The sequence below is a fragment of the Dromiciops gliroides genome, chromosome 3 (assembly GCF_019393635.1).
Source record: "Dromiciops gliroides isolate mDroGli1 chromosome 3, mDroGli1.pri, whole genome shotgun sequence".
Taxonomy (NCBI): domain Eukaryota; kingdom Metazoa; phylum Chordata; class Mammalia; order Microbiotheria; family Microbiotheriidae; genus Dromiciops; species Dromiciops gliroides.
In genome coordinates, this window is record NC_057863.1 from 351712233 (window position 1) to 351727227 (window position 14995).

General features: G+C 38.9%; 1 protein-coding gene and 1 pseudogene across 1 annotated transcript; both read right to left on the reverse strand.

The window, feature by feature from the left end:
• Nucleotides 1–4464: 4464 nt before the first annotated feature.
• On the reverse strand, nt 4465–5189 carry LOC122747596 (annotated as a pseudogene).
• A 761-nt stretch (nt 5190–5950) lies between these two features.
• Nucleotides 5951–6894, reverse strand: LOC122750912 (olfactory receptor 4D5). The gene is given in 4 exon segments (XM_043997791.1): nt 5951–6049; nt 6051–6109; nt 6112–6276; nt 6279–6894. Coding segments are annotated over 4 exon segments (939 nt in total).
• Nucleotides 6895–14995: the final 8101 nt, after the last annotated feature.

Sequence of the window (14995 nt, forward strand, 5' to 3'; positions counted from 1 at the left end):
ACCACCACCAACTGCCTTGTCCATGAATCTTACAAACCAAACCAATAGATCCAGAGAGTCAAAATAGAAAAAAACTTTCAATGAAACATCACAGCCAAATAGTAGCAAATCAGCTAGTAAGCATTCATACCACCCAAACTTGCCAATCCCCAAGGCTTCAAGGAAGGCTGCAAGTCCAGACCCTATTCATAAGCCTTATATCCTCAATACACAAAGTGGGACAAAGACAAAGGAATGTAACTCATTCACTGGTGTGTAGCTTATAGCCTATTATGCCTACTCCATTCCTTCACTCTCAACCCACTCAGATAGAGAGCACTATCAACCATGAGCCTATGGCACTAAAGCTTGTTGTTTCTCTGCTGCTTTTTTTCTCAGGTGGTTCCATAGCTCCACCTACACTATTTTTGCTCCAGGCTTCTTGCCAGAACACTCTTATGCTAGCCTCTGGCCCCATAGCCTCAGTCATGGCCACCAATCATGGATCTTTCTCCCAATCATCTGCCCCCTTCTTCTCCAGTCTTTGGTTTCCCTCTCCTGACAGTCTGCATGTCCAGTGTTTATGATACACTTCTCTCACACACACTCCCAGCCAATATTTTTTAAACTCTCCACACTTGGAACTTTGGTGACCCATTTTCTGAAGTTGACATTTTTCTGGAACCCACCTGTGGGCTTTTGGGAGATGTAGTTCATAGATTTCTCCCCCACTAACAAATGAGACTTGAGCCCTAAATCATTGTGGTAACACGAAGTCCTGTATATGTCCCTTTACATAAGAACAGATAGTTTCTAAGCTATAGTAGCAGTAGTTTCTATAGTGCAAGGTGCATAAAGAAAAACAACATCCCAGACTAAGCTTTCTAACATGATACTTGGAGATGGAAACTTTATGGACATTCAATAGAAAAATACTAGATTTAGACTGTTATAGCCAGAGATGTGGGTCAGCTAGGAGACACAATGGATAAAGTGAAAAAGGAAAAAAAAAAAACATCAGAGCAGTTATGCTGAATCATGAACTGTTATTCAGAACAAATAAACAATTTTAGTATAAAGATTGATAAGAATAGAGTACACAGTTCTTAGATATAGATTTATAACATCTTACAATCTTATTTGATATTGTGACAAGGACACTGCTGATGATAAAAATATATTATGAAAGTCTTAACACAACGTTGAAACTTAGGCACTCGATTAGAGGGATCTAAGAGGAGAAGAGGGAAATAGCTGTGACAATGTTCAGCTATTCTTTTGGGGTCTAGGTCTAAACATTACAGACTATCAAACATTTAGAGATGCTAGGCAATACTCCCTGTAGGCGCTGTTAACATTTTTTCTTGCATGGCAGATTGTTGATATGTCAACATAAATGCTTTTTACCAGAACCAAAGACCACAGATAATAGTCAAGTCTATGCCCACAAGAGTTGGTCATCTCACACAGTTAAGTTTCATTGCATATAGTTAAGACAGAATACAATTATCTTTGAAGTGAACATGAATACCAGCATGTTCACAATTGTAAGATGAGACACGAGGGCCAAAATTAGATATACTGAGTGTTATTTGGGTGACTCGCCTTAATTTGGGGTCCCAGAAATATGAGGGAACTCTCTAGTTTAATTTCCCCTATGAACTATTCTTTTTAGATATTTCTCCCAGGTCAGTAAGAAAGAAGCCTCTAAGCTTTAGTTCACAAAAGGATCAGATTTTATTACTTGGGAACTGATTAAACAACAAAGGTTAAACTAATAAAAATCACAGGTAAGGAAATGGGAAAATAGAAATACAGATAGGTGCTCTTAACTCTAAACTTAGACTCGCGGGCTGTTCAGGTTAGTGAGTTACCTACTGAAAACCCTAAATTCCTGTGAACCAGCTTAGGCTAAGTTGCTCGCGTGCCCCCACGACCTCAGTCAACCTCCAGAGAGAGCGTTCCGCATTCTGGAAGTGCCCCAAGAGCTTAGCCTACCAGAAGTGCCTCACCTCCCTTCAGGTCACATTCAATCTTTCCTTCCCCAAAAGGGGAGGTCCTTCAAAAGCTGCTCATGTTGAGTTCTCCTTCTGACCTCAGTATCATACATAATCTCAGGGTGGGCCAGGTGTGGCCCCTCCCAAATGATTCAGCTAAAACTTGTGATATTAATCTTTACCACAAATAATTTTTACCACAAAATCATTATATGATACATTTTTATATCCATTAAATTCATACCAAGTCTTTCTAAAAGCTTCAAGCTAATTTTTTCTCCCTAAATTTCTTATATCACCTTTTCTTCATATGAAACACTCCATCTCTCTTTTGTAATACATTCCAGTACAAACACTAAGAGTAAAAATCAATAATCACAAAAAGAACAATGATATTGTACTATTTTACCTAGAAAATTATGGGGTCATCCAAAACCAGAAAGGTTCTTTTGAGAAGAGCAAAAGTGGCATTTCATCACAGAAGTCATGGGGTCTACATCTTGCTTTTGGGAAGGGGAGAAATTATCAACAAATTCACTCTATTAACCAGTTTTGATATGAACCTTTCAAAGTACAAATCTTCAAGTGGGATCTGTGGATCCAAAGTTGAAGGCCTTGATGTTACATATGGTAAAAGTCTCTTTCAGCAGGTTTTCAGGAAGTCTCTTTGCTTGAGGGATCTGAAGTAGAGATTCTTGGCCTAAGAATGGAAGCTGTTAATACTCAGCATCACTGTCTTTAAGCAACTAAAAAACTTATCATACACAAAGGAGCAAAGGTGGTGGGCCATTTCAACATTTTTACCAATTTCTCAAGATTATATGTTTGGAATATGAGGCAAGGATAGGAATTCTGGCATTGCGTAAATGGCTTAATTGCATTCTAAATATTTCTAGTTCTAATAGACTTCATTGTTTTTCCAGGCACTTTCTTCCTACTGTCAGAATATCACTGTCTAGTAATAAGGGCCACAAGTGAAGTTCTTTTAGGATCTAAATGAAATAAACTCTATTTATAAGCTTCTTTTAATGATCCTCCTCCTGTCTTTTAAGGATGTTGGGAATGAGACTCAAATGTTTAGGTTAAGCATAGAGGAAGTTCAAACAGGGAAGAACCTCCAAATTCATAATTAGTCAATTCTTAAACCAGGTCATATTTGCCATAGTTAGATGACTTCTCAATTTTCATTAAAATAAATGGACATGGGGCAGCTAGGTTATATATTTGAATATTAAGAATTATCTTGGGGCAGCTAGGTGGTGCAGTGGATAAAGCAACGGCCCTGGATTCAGAGTACCTGAGTTCAAATCCGGCCTCAGACACTTAACACTTACTAGCTGTGTGACCCTGGGCAAGTCACTTAACCCCAATTGCCTCACTAAAAATAAAAAAATAAATAAATGGACATTTCTTAATTCAATTATTTTTTCTCAGCTTAAAAATCCATGAAGTACCTCTGTTTTCACAGAAAACTCTTTTTACAACTCTCTTTCAGGGTCAAACAGAAATTAACCCAGATAATAACAAATAGCATTGTTAAAACTGGGTAGAAAATTCTTGGGACAAAAATTATCTTTTCAAAACTTCCTGGGGTCTTACTCTTCTGGTATTTGTTTTAAAATATTTATTTCCTATATCTTGATTATAAATTTAAAAGGGGATATTATATAATCCTAAGGTTAAATATAATCCAACCTTATTTCTTGGCAGCAATGTGGTGCAGTGAATAGAAGCCAGACCTGGAAACAGGAAGACTCATCTTCCTGAATTCAAACCTGCCCTCAGATACTTAATAACTGTGTGACCCTGGACAAAACACTTAACCATATTTGCTTTATTTTCCTCATCTGTAAAATGAGCTGGACAAGGAAATGACAAACCACTTCTATATCTCTTCAAGAATACCCCAGGTGGAGTTACAAAAAGTCAGACATAACTGAAATACGAGTAAACAGCAACAAAAATTTCTATTACTTAATATAGGGAATTATATTTTCAAATATCAAGATTATTTCATTCATTTTAATATTTACATTTTAATGTCCTTTTGCATGTTGTCTCCCCCTTAGTGGACTGCAAGTTTCTCCAAGACAAGAACTGTCTTTCTTTTCATTAATTGTATTCTCAGCACTTAGCAAAATTATAGAGTGCATTATATAGAAATATATTAATCTATATAATAGATAAAATATAGATATTATATAAATGTATAATTATTTTATAAATAATAATATTATATAAATATAACACATATAAAAGAGAGTACATCATAGATGTTGATATAGATATAGTTCTCCATGCATATATATAAAGTGCCAGAGAGAACTCTGAAAACAGTTTTCATAAAACAAGTGCTTAGTACCTGTCTCCAGCAAAAAGATTTGAAATACATTCCACTGCACACATGCACCTGAAACACACATATGCAGAAGTCCATTGCAACATTCTGGTAGCACCTACCATGGTGGGCATCTGTCCACTCTAGCCCCTAACTTTTCAACTTTAAGTCCAAGGGTTGGAAGAATGGAAGAAAAGGCAGTTCATGCAGGGATTGGGAAGCACTGGGATAAGATGAATTTCACTTGGATATGTGTGGTCCAGGTAAATAGGGATGGTGAGGATAGTCAGTGAGCCACTGGAACTGTTTCCTCTCCCAGAAGGCATTGGACCCAGTCACTAACATCTCCCTCTGCATAGGAAATGCAGAACCTAGGGGCATGTAGAGGAAGAACAAGTCGAGCAGGGCCAGAGAGTCACCAGCTGTTTGGAGCTGTCATAGGGGTCTTGTGTCCTGCCCAAACCTGCCAGAGCAGCAGGTCGAAGGGAGTGTTGCCAGCATCATCACACAGTCCTGGGGAAGCACCATGGCCCAACAATAAAAAGAGGCACTCAGGTCAGGCCACTCACAGAAAGCGTGAGGAAAGGTTTTGCCTTCTTCCACACAGTTACAGCCCTGGTGGTCCGAGTAGTGGGCAAATGGCAGGGGCTTAATAATGTATATTGGATTTATTGAATTGGATTTATATTTGGGGATGGCCAGACTTAGACCAATTTAACTCTGAAGCTATTCATTCTCCAATTTCAAAGTTATACCTTAAGTATTTTTACGCATAGCAGTCAAAACTCTTGACCAGGTTACACATGCATTTACAAACTTACATGTACATCTTTAAAACAAGATAAAATTTCACATATGAAATATACCTTGGTCATGTTAGGGAAATAGCTCAAATCTTGTTTCTAAAAATTGATGCAGTGATTAATTGAACTAGCTTCTAGTTTCTGGCAGCCAACCACACTAATTATAGTGTCTTGTAAAATGATAAAACCATGAAAACTCTTTCTATACATAGGCTTATTTTTCACTCAGGTTTGGTTGCAAATATTCAAGGCCTTAAATCCCAATTTAACCATCCATAATATATTTAGATAAATTGTACTCAACTGTCATGAAGAATCATGTTCAAAAGATCTCACCTTATTTGTTAAGGAGTCATGAATTTACTCTCTTAAAGAGTTTGGATTCTTTTTTATTGTCCATGAAACAATCACACTGAAAGCATGAAAAGACTACCAGAGCTCTAAAGATATATATCATGAAATTGAATCTCAAAATATCTGAAGAAAGGGAAGGTATTGAGGCTGGGATGGGGGAATCTCAGACCTTACTATTAACCTCTTTCCAATCCTTGCTCAGATATAGATCAAGAAGTCCATGATGACAAAAAACACCAAAAACATCTCCCTTAAATTCCAGGGCTGGTCTCCATTGCCCACGAATCCAAGCTCCAGGTTGTCTAAACATTCATGTTTTGAGGTGTTTTTTTCTCACATCTGAAGTTGAAGGATTCTTTGAGCAGAAGAAAAACGATGAGCAATCTCCTTCAGCTATTTCATAAACTTCTTCAATCTAAAAAACATCCAGCAGACACTGTCTGATTCTCATATACATCTTCCCATTAAAGGCCCCTGGTTTATTGCTCCTGTTTCCCCCATGCAAATATGTGCCGCCTCCATAGCTTCTTTATGGCTTCAATCACTTCTTTGTTCCTCAGGGTGTAGATGGCAGGATTTGAGCATAGGGGTAACCATGGTGTACAGGACAGAGACTGCCTTGTCCATAGGGAAGGTTCGAAGGGCCGGGCATAGATATAGATGCAAGGAACAAAGATCAGGGTCACCACAGCAATGTGGGAGGCACAGGTAGACAATGCTTTGCTCCGGCCCTCCCGGGAGTGGCTCCGAAGCATAATAAGAAGGGCTGTGTAGGACCCCAGTAGTACCAGAAAACACATCAGAGAACCAGGCCATTGTTGGAAACCATTAGCAGCTCCAATACAAAAGTGTCTGTGCAGGCCAGCTTGATCAACTGGGGCACATCACAATAAAAATTGTCTAATTTGTTGGGCCCACAAAATGGGAGTTGGACAGTCAGGGCAACTTGAACTATTGAGTGGACAAAACCTCCCACCCAGGAACCTGCCATAAAGAGCCCACAAACTCCCTGATTCATAATGAGTGGATAGCGTAGCGGTTGGGAGATGGCAACATAGCGGTCATATGCCATGACTGTGAGTAGAAAGATTTTAATGCCCCCAATGAAGTGGAAAAAAAAGAGTTGTGTGAGGCAACCACCAAAGGAGATAGTTGGGTTGCCAGAGAGTAAGTCAGCCAACATCCGGGGGGAAGTGATAGAAGAGTAGCAGAAGTCAAGGAAGGAGAGGTTGGCTAAGAGGAAGTACATGGTTGTATGAAGGTGGGGGTCAGAGGATACAATGGCCACGATGAGTAGGTTTCCCATGACTGTCAACAAGTACACAGTGAGAAACACCATAAAGAAGAAAATCCGGAGTTCCCATGCCTGGGAAAGACCCAAGAATAGAAATCCTGTCACGTGCGTATGGTTGGCTGGATTCATCTGCTTGAGATAGCTTTGGAGGTGAACCTGTTGGTGAAATGTGCAAAACCATCAGTGATTCTGCCACTAACTTCACCCAGAGAGTTCCCTAGGGGTCATGTTAAGTATCATTATTAGCAGTACTGCTTCCATTTCTAGTAATATTTGACTGTCAAACTTATTGTACATCAGGCAGGGGAGCTGGTGCTCATCAAACCAAGAGGGTTTGGATATAGCCTCTCTTTTCTCTGCTGCTCTGACTGGAAGAGAATATGTGTCTTCTATGAAAATATTCAGTTCTCAGGGCAGCTAGGTGGTGCAGTGGATAAAGCTCTGGCACTGGATTCAGGAGGACCTGAGCTCAAATCCAGCCTCAAACACTTGACACTTACTAGCTGAGTGGCCCTGGGCAAGTCACTTAACTCTCAGTTGTCTTTTTGAGATTATTTCATTTTCTAAATGTTTTTTTGTCAAATTTTAAATAGTTTCTTCTAGAATTTTAACAAGAATTTAACTATAATTTACCTATGCTACCTATAAGTTACTAATTATCTTCCTTCCCTTTTTTGTAAAATTGGGAAGAAGTTTGCCCCTTCTCCAATCTATATCACATCCCTCATGCCCCACTTCCTTTATCCTACAGCATTCCCCAGATTCAATATGACCTCTGCTGTTTTTCTTTCCATCTTCAGTTCTGTTACACCTCAGTCTTATTCTTCTGTTGACCTATCACTCCTTTCTTTTTCTCTTTACACTAACAGTTTCAACATGGGGCTACTTTCCAAAGTAGTAGTAGAATACATTCCATCAATAAATATTCACCAATAACATTTTTAAAGCAAGTCTATATCTATCATCATAAAAAAGCTCACATTTATATAGCCCTCTGGGCACGAATCCCTTTACAAAATTAATTCATCAGGTCCTTCTAATAATCCTGTGGAAGTAGCTAGTATAAATGTTATCATCACCATTTAAAGAAGGGCAATTAAGTGACAGAATTAGGACTAAAATTCAGATTTTCTGACTTCCAATCTTAGTATTTTCTTCATAAAGGTCATAATATTCTCTATACATGCTGAATTGGAATTAATTTAACTACATGTGAACACATGGAAAGATTTAGTCAAGTGATTGTCCTCATTTGCTAACCTTAGTCCAGTAGAAAGAACACCAGTTCTGGAGCAAAAAGATCATGGTTCAGATCCTACTTCTTACTACCTCTGTGATCTTTAGCAATTCCTGTAATCTTTCTTGTGCCTGAAATGGAGTACATGCCTTAATAAATGCTAATTGACTAAATAAAGTCTAGGCCCTAGTTTCTTTATCTATAAAATGAAGGGATTGGACTGGTTGAAGTGTTCAGGGCCTAGATTTACTACTCTAGGATCAGTCAGAATGATTTAACAGAGGGCGACAATTGGTTCCATGAGTGGGTTCTATAAAAAAAAAAAAGCACCACCACCAATCACCAATTAGGAAAATTATTAATATTCTGACCTAAAGTAGTAGAGGGAAGGCACCTTTTAGATGGCAATTGTGACTTCTCAACTAGCCTTTCTGCTTCCTTATTTTTTTCCTTTCTAACCCATTTTAACAATGATTCTGCAATTCAGGCCTCTTTTTGTGGCTCCAACTCACTCACAAAATCTGAGATCTCAGATGTTTGTCTGATCCAAACTATACCTGAAGGAATAGCCCTGCCCCCACCCCAACTCCCAACATCTCCAACAAGGGACATCTAGTACCAAATGAAGACATCAAGTGAATACCAGAATACCAAAGAAAGCCTTTCCACTTTTGAACTAATTGTTAGGAAACTTTTCTTAAATGAACCAAAACTGCCTCTTCATGACTTCCAGTCATTACTCCAAATTTTGCCCTTTTGGCCTGTTACAGTTCTCTCTTTTTTCTTCCATTGACCTATTGCTCCTTTTTTCCTCCTTCCTTTCCTCTCCAGAGGCAAGTAGAATGAGTCCTATTGCACGTGAAAGCCCATTAAATATTTAAAGTCATCTATCATGACACACACAAGATACCACTGCCACCACTGGCAGCTTGTCATCTCCTTGCTTTGTTGTTATTCAATCTTTCAGTTGAGTCCAATTCTTTGTACCCCATTTGGCATTTTCTTGGCAAGGATACTGGAGTATTTTACCATTTCCTTCTCCGGCTCATTTAACACATGAGGAAACTGAGGCAAACCAGGGGTTAAGTGACTTACTTGCCCAGGGTCGCACAGCTAGTAAGATGTGAAGCTAGATTTGAACTCACAAAAATGAGTCTTCCTGACTCCAGGCCAGCACTCTAATCCACTACACCACCCCATGAGCTCCTTGCTGTGTATCCTTAATTCTTTCAACAAAGCTTCACATGCCCTCACCATCCAAGTAGCCCTTCCTGGACTCACTCAGTTTACAAATAATTTTTCCTAATAGGTGGCACCTGAAGCTCAACATAATAGTTTTACTATGGTTCCATTAGGGCAAACATGCAACAGGACTGACAGCTCCCCTCCTTCTGTCACTCTGCTTCTTATAATGAGACAGAATTGGAGTAACTTTTCTGACTGCCATATCACAATATTGGTTTTTGAGACATTTCATCTTCTTTTCCTCCTCTCTATAATTCTCTTGCATCTCTTTTCCCATCTTTCATATTCTCTATATTTACATAAGTGGAGAAGAATGGGAAGGATATTTGGAGCAAGGAAAGAACTGTTAGATCTGTTATCAATTCCCCAGTTTTATCTCTCCCTTCAACCTTCCCACCTGCCAACCCAACGTTTCTGGGAATGGGCAAGCTAAAGAACTATGCCTAGGGTCAGGGTACAGTGTTCTTGCTGCTAGTGGGGACTACAAAGACTTTCCAGCTAGGCTAAAGGACCTGGGTCAGAGGGGAACTAGCATTGGCTTTGTCCTGCCAAGCCATGCTTCAAAACACAGTTCTGCTTCTGTTTCCCTGTGAACTCTTGGGCAAGTTACAACACTCTTTGGATTTGTTTCCTCATCTGTAAAATGAGAGGGTTGGCCTAGATGAAGTGTAAGGTCTTTCCAGCCTAGATGTTTTAAGTATCAAGATCCCAGCCTTTATATAAGGGAGGGAGAATGAGAATGAGAGGGAGAACTGTTTTTTTAATTTACTCAAGCCTTAAAACTCAATTCCACAAACATTTATTTATTAAACAATTATGTGCAAGACCTCCACAGGGACTGAGAGGAGGGTGATAAACAAAGATAAAGAAGATGTAGTCCCCATAATCAACTCCAAGAAAAAGTGTAAAAAATCATTTATTTAAAATAATATCCTCCTCCATCTCTTGCCCTGCCATCAGACACCTCATTCCTGTATAGAGCCAGACCTTTATAAAATAGTAAGTTTCGGTGAAGTGTCTCTGATGTGCTTTCTCTTCCATCTCAGCCCTTTGCAATGTGTTTTAGGTTTGTTTTAAATTTTTTTTTTGCCTTGTTGCAAATCCTCTCGCCTCCCCCAGCCCCACCTAGCCCCAGGCTCCTGGTAACTTCCCCTCTGACATAAACTTCCCTAACCACCATCTCCAAACCAGCCTTTCCAAAAAAGTTTTAATAAACTCACCAAACTGCTGTGGGCAAAGGATTGTCAATTTAATTGTGCTGTCCCCTGCCTTGGAGCATTTGCCCTTCAAAGCCAGGTATTTGGAAAGAGCTTTGCAATATTAGTTCACTTTTTCTCTGAACCTCTATTTCTTCATGAAAAATAAAGGAGTTAGACAAATAGCTATATAGTTCCTTTGGCTCTAATCTTCTCTAAAAAACAGGAAGCATATGTATATTCCATCCAAATGAAGGTTTACTGTGAGTTTTTCTAATTGCTTATCTTTGCTGTAGGTAGATAAGTATTATTGTACCCATATTACAGATGAGGAAACTGAGTTCAGAGAAACTCTACTTATGGTCACATAGATAAGCTAGCAAGGATTCTAAGGAAAACATCATGGTACAATAGAATCAGATCTAAAGTCAAAGGACCAAATTTTTGACTGTTGACTGCACTACCTACTATGTGATGTCCAATAAATCACTTATCCTTTTTGGCCCTCATTCCTCATGTATAAAATGAGAAGGGTAGGATCAAATGATCTAAATCTGATAGTCTCTAAACCTATGTCCTTGTGCTAGATCCAGGATCTTTCACTATATGTGTAAATATGTGAGATTTTCAAAGGTGATTCCAAAAACCATGTCCCCTCCACCTAGCCCCTCTCTCTCCCAACAGGTCTTCTCAAGAGACTTCAGGAATCGACGTGAGAGGCCATTGCAGGGGGAAGGACTAAGAGTGGGGTGGGGTTCCTCAGGACTCTTTGAATAGAATTATTTAGATGACCACCTGTCCTACCCCCTTCTTATGACAGGATCTGATCCCCTTTCCCTATCCTTTTCTCAACAGACCAGGCTTACCAGCTGTGCTAATTTATATGTTATTAAATCCCTTAAGGTTATCTGGGGACCTCTCCGTTACATTGCAGATCTGGGCAAGTAAGCATATTTAAATGGTATCAAATGAAAAATATTGTAGCAACCTATTCAAACATATTTTTTCCATTCAAATTATTTGTATCTTAGTTTTACTTATCTTTCCTGAGATCAGGGTTCTAATTTTCATGTGTGTGTTGTCCAAAAACACAAGCAAAGTGCATTTCCTAAAGCAGCTGAATAAATGTTGAAAGAACATTACTATAACCCTTGTTTGTATCGTAACAACAACAATAAAGGGCACTTATATAAATAAGCCTTTAGAGTTGGAAAAGTGCTCATCTAATTTTATTCATTATCTCACTTGAGCCTCACAACTCTGAGAAGTAGGTATTACTGTTATGTCTGTTTTGGCAGATGGGGAAACAAACTCAGAGATTAAGTGATTTGCCTCTGTCACACAGCTATTAAGTGTCAAATACAGAATTAGGGGAATTTCCTAACTCCCAAGTCCTCCACTCTATACTCTGTGTCAGACAAAAAGAGGAAAGAGAACAAGAATAAAAAAAAAAAGATGGGGAATGATAAACCTGAGGTGGAAGGGAAGCTCACCTGGAAAGCATTTCTTGTTCATCCTAATCTCCAGCTTTCTGAGGGGTTCCTGGAGACACCGATACGTCCAGGTTAAAATGGCCGGAATCCTCCTCAACACAAAGATCGAGATTTGGTTTTTGAAAGGCACTGGATAGAAGAACTAACTTTGACCTCCTGGCTCGGTCATTCACTGAGAATGTGACTGTAGTAAGTTGCTTTACCTCTCTGAGCCTCAGTTTTCCCCATTCTGGAAATGAAGCTAATAATAATATACTACATACCTTATAGAACTGTTGCAGGGGAAATGATTGATAAATTATAAAATATTATGTAAATGTAAGCTATTACTAGTACTATTATATTGATAACTATTATCATTTGGTTACCAATTAGTCCTTAAGAGTTTCTATGATTTATTTGAAACCACTATTATATTTGCTCTCAATTCCTCCCTGATCAAACTCTTCATCTTCAACATCTCAGAGTCAGAATCGCAGACCCTCATAGTGACAAAGGGACCTCCTCTTGTATAAATTATAGCTGATAAAAAATTCCCTCTACAAAATCTCCAAAAGGGTTCATAGTCTTGAATGCCTTCATTGATAAGGAGACCGTTACCTCTTGAGATTCCCACTCTACTTAGAGACCACTGCTCTCTGTGTTTCATTAGAAGAGGCCAAAATTCAGCTTCTTTGTAATTGGTCCATTCCTTCCCCCTAATTCTTGCCATCTGGGGACAAATAGGGATGAGTCGTAGTACCTTTTCCACAAGATAGAACATCAAATATTAGCAATTAGGTGGATGTAGTAGACAGAGTGCTGGACTTGAAGTTAGGATAAGACTTAAGTTTGCATCCATCCTCAGGCACTTATCATGGTGTGTGACTTTGAACAAGTCACTTAATCTTTTCTTTTAGCCTCAGTTGCCTCATCTGTAAAACTGGCATAATAAAATTATCTACCCAACAAGATTGTTGTGAGGCTCAAATAATATATCACACATAAAGTGCTTATGGATGTCTAAATTGCTCTGTAAATATTAAGTTATTATTATTATTAAATACTTAATGCAGATCTCTGCCCCACTTCCACCCCGCAATTCCTTCAACCAATCTTTACACATCATGGTATTCAATTCTATTTAAATGTTATGAATATTGTCAGAAGCTCACTAGACAACCTGGATCTCTCATTGTGATTAAGGTCTTTTTCACCTCAGGGTTCCCTGGAAGTTCTAGATTAGAGTCTTGCCCTTCACTCCATTTTACAGATAGGGAAACTGAGTTTCAGAGATATTAAGGGACTTACCCAGGTTTATATAACAAGTAAGTATCAGAAGCAGGCTTCCAATCCAGACAGGTCACTCCCAAGCCTATTCTATATGCACACCACCTCTCATGTCAGAGCCTCACAAAGGTATGTTGTCATGGGTAAAAGGGTAAGCAGGAAGTCAAGAAATCAGGATTCTGTCTCTGTAACTAACTTTCTTGGCAATATAATTTAGGGAACAACGATAATACTAAGGTGTCTAGGGGCACCCATTTTCCCCAAGGTGAGGGAATGCCCCTGGCCTGGAACATCTAACTAGTCCAATTACCTACATTTTTAAATGCCTGAACTGTGTCTAGGGACCCATTGGCACAATATTCCTTATTCAGCTTTAGGATTGGGCAAGTAACCTTTCCATGCTTCAAATTCCCCCACCTATAACATCTGATTATTGCATGGCCTAGCCCTGTCAGAGTTCCAAATGAGGAATGTCAGAGTTCAAAGGAATCTAGACTCCAAACTTGCAGTCATAGGATGAAAGTTCAAATCCCACCTTTGAAGAAAATCTCCCTTTCACATCACCTTCCTTCTCTCTATGAAGAAAGGCTACACTAAATGACTTCTGAGGTCCTTATAGTAATTCTATGATCCAAAGAGCCTATTAAATGAAGTTTATATATCACTGAAATTTGGTTTCCTGATCTAGGAGTTATGGGGTCTGACTTCAAATCTCAGCAACTTATGTGATCATAGTAAAGTTGCATCACCTGAAATCTATGATCTCAGGGCTTTTCATCTATAAAATGAGGAGCTTTCACTAGATAAGCTTTAATGTTGCTTCTAGCCCTAGACTTATGATTCATTTTTCAGATGAGGAAGTTGAAGCCCAGAAAAGGGAAGTTATTTTTCTCAAGGGCATATGGATAGTAAATAACAAAACCAGAATTAGAACACAAATTTCCTTATTCCAAACCCCAAAGTTCTTTTCCCTAGAACCCCCTCAGGCCAAGTCCCATTCTTATTAAGTATGTTGTTGTTGTTCAGTTGTTTTCAGTCATTTTCAACTCTTGTGGATCCTTTTGGAGTTTTCTTGGCAAAAATACTGGAATGGTTTGCCATTTCCTTTTCCAACTCATTTTACATATGAGGAAACTAAGGCAAACAGAGTTAAGTGATTTGCCCAGGGTCACAAAGCTGGTAAATGTCTGAGGCTAGATTTAAACTCAGGAAGAGGAATCTTCCTGACTCCAGGTTTGGCACTCTATCCACTATGCCTCCTAGCTTCCATTCTTGTTAAATATATGTGTTCCTATAATTTGAACATATCTCTACATCTATAGGGCAAAAAAAAATGGATCCAATTTTAAATCCTTCCCAAGAGTAGGAGATTCACTGAATATTAAAGTTGGAAAGGTTCATCTATTCCATACCCTAACTTAAAAGATGAAGAAATTGAGGCCCAAAGACATAAAAGAATTTACCCAAGGTCACTCCCCTAGGTAATGGCAGGTCAAGGTTCAGCTTTAGGTGTCTTGAATCCTGGCCCAGTTTCCTTTCAACTACATAGTACCAATGTCTCTTGCCTCCAGACGAATGAGAAGAAGAAAAAAAATCTATCCACCAAATATTCACTGGTCACTCACCTGCAACTTCCCTTCCTTGAATGTTCCTATAGCTAATCACCCACATATAAGTTCAGAATTAAAATTTTAAAGCCACACATCCATTGGCCTTCTGGGAGTTGGGGCTAAATAGTTCCTCTGTAGAGGGATTATTAACATGGCAACAGGAAAACATTAGCTGTGGGG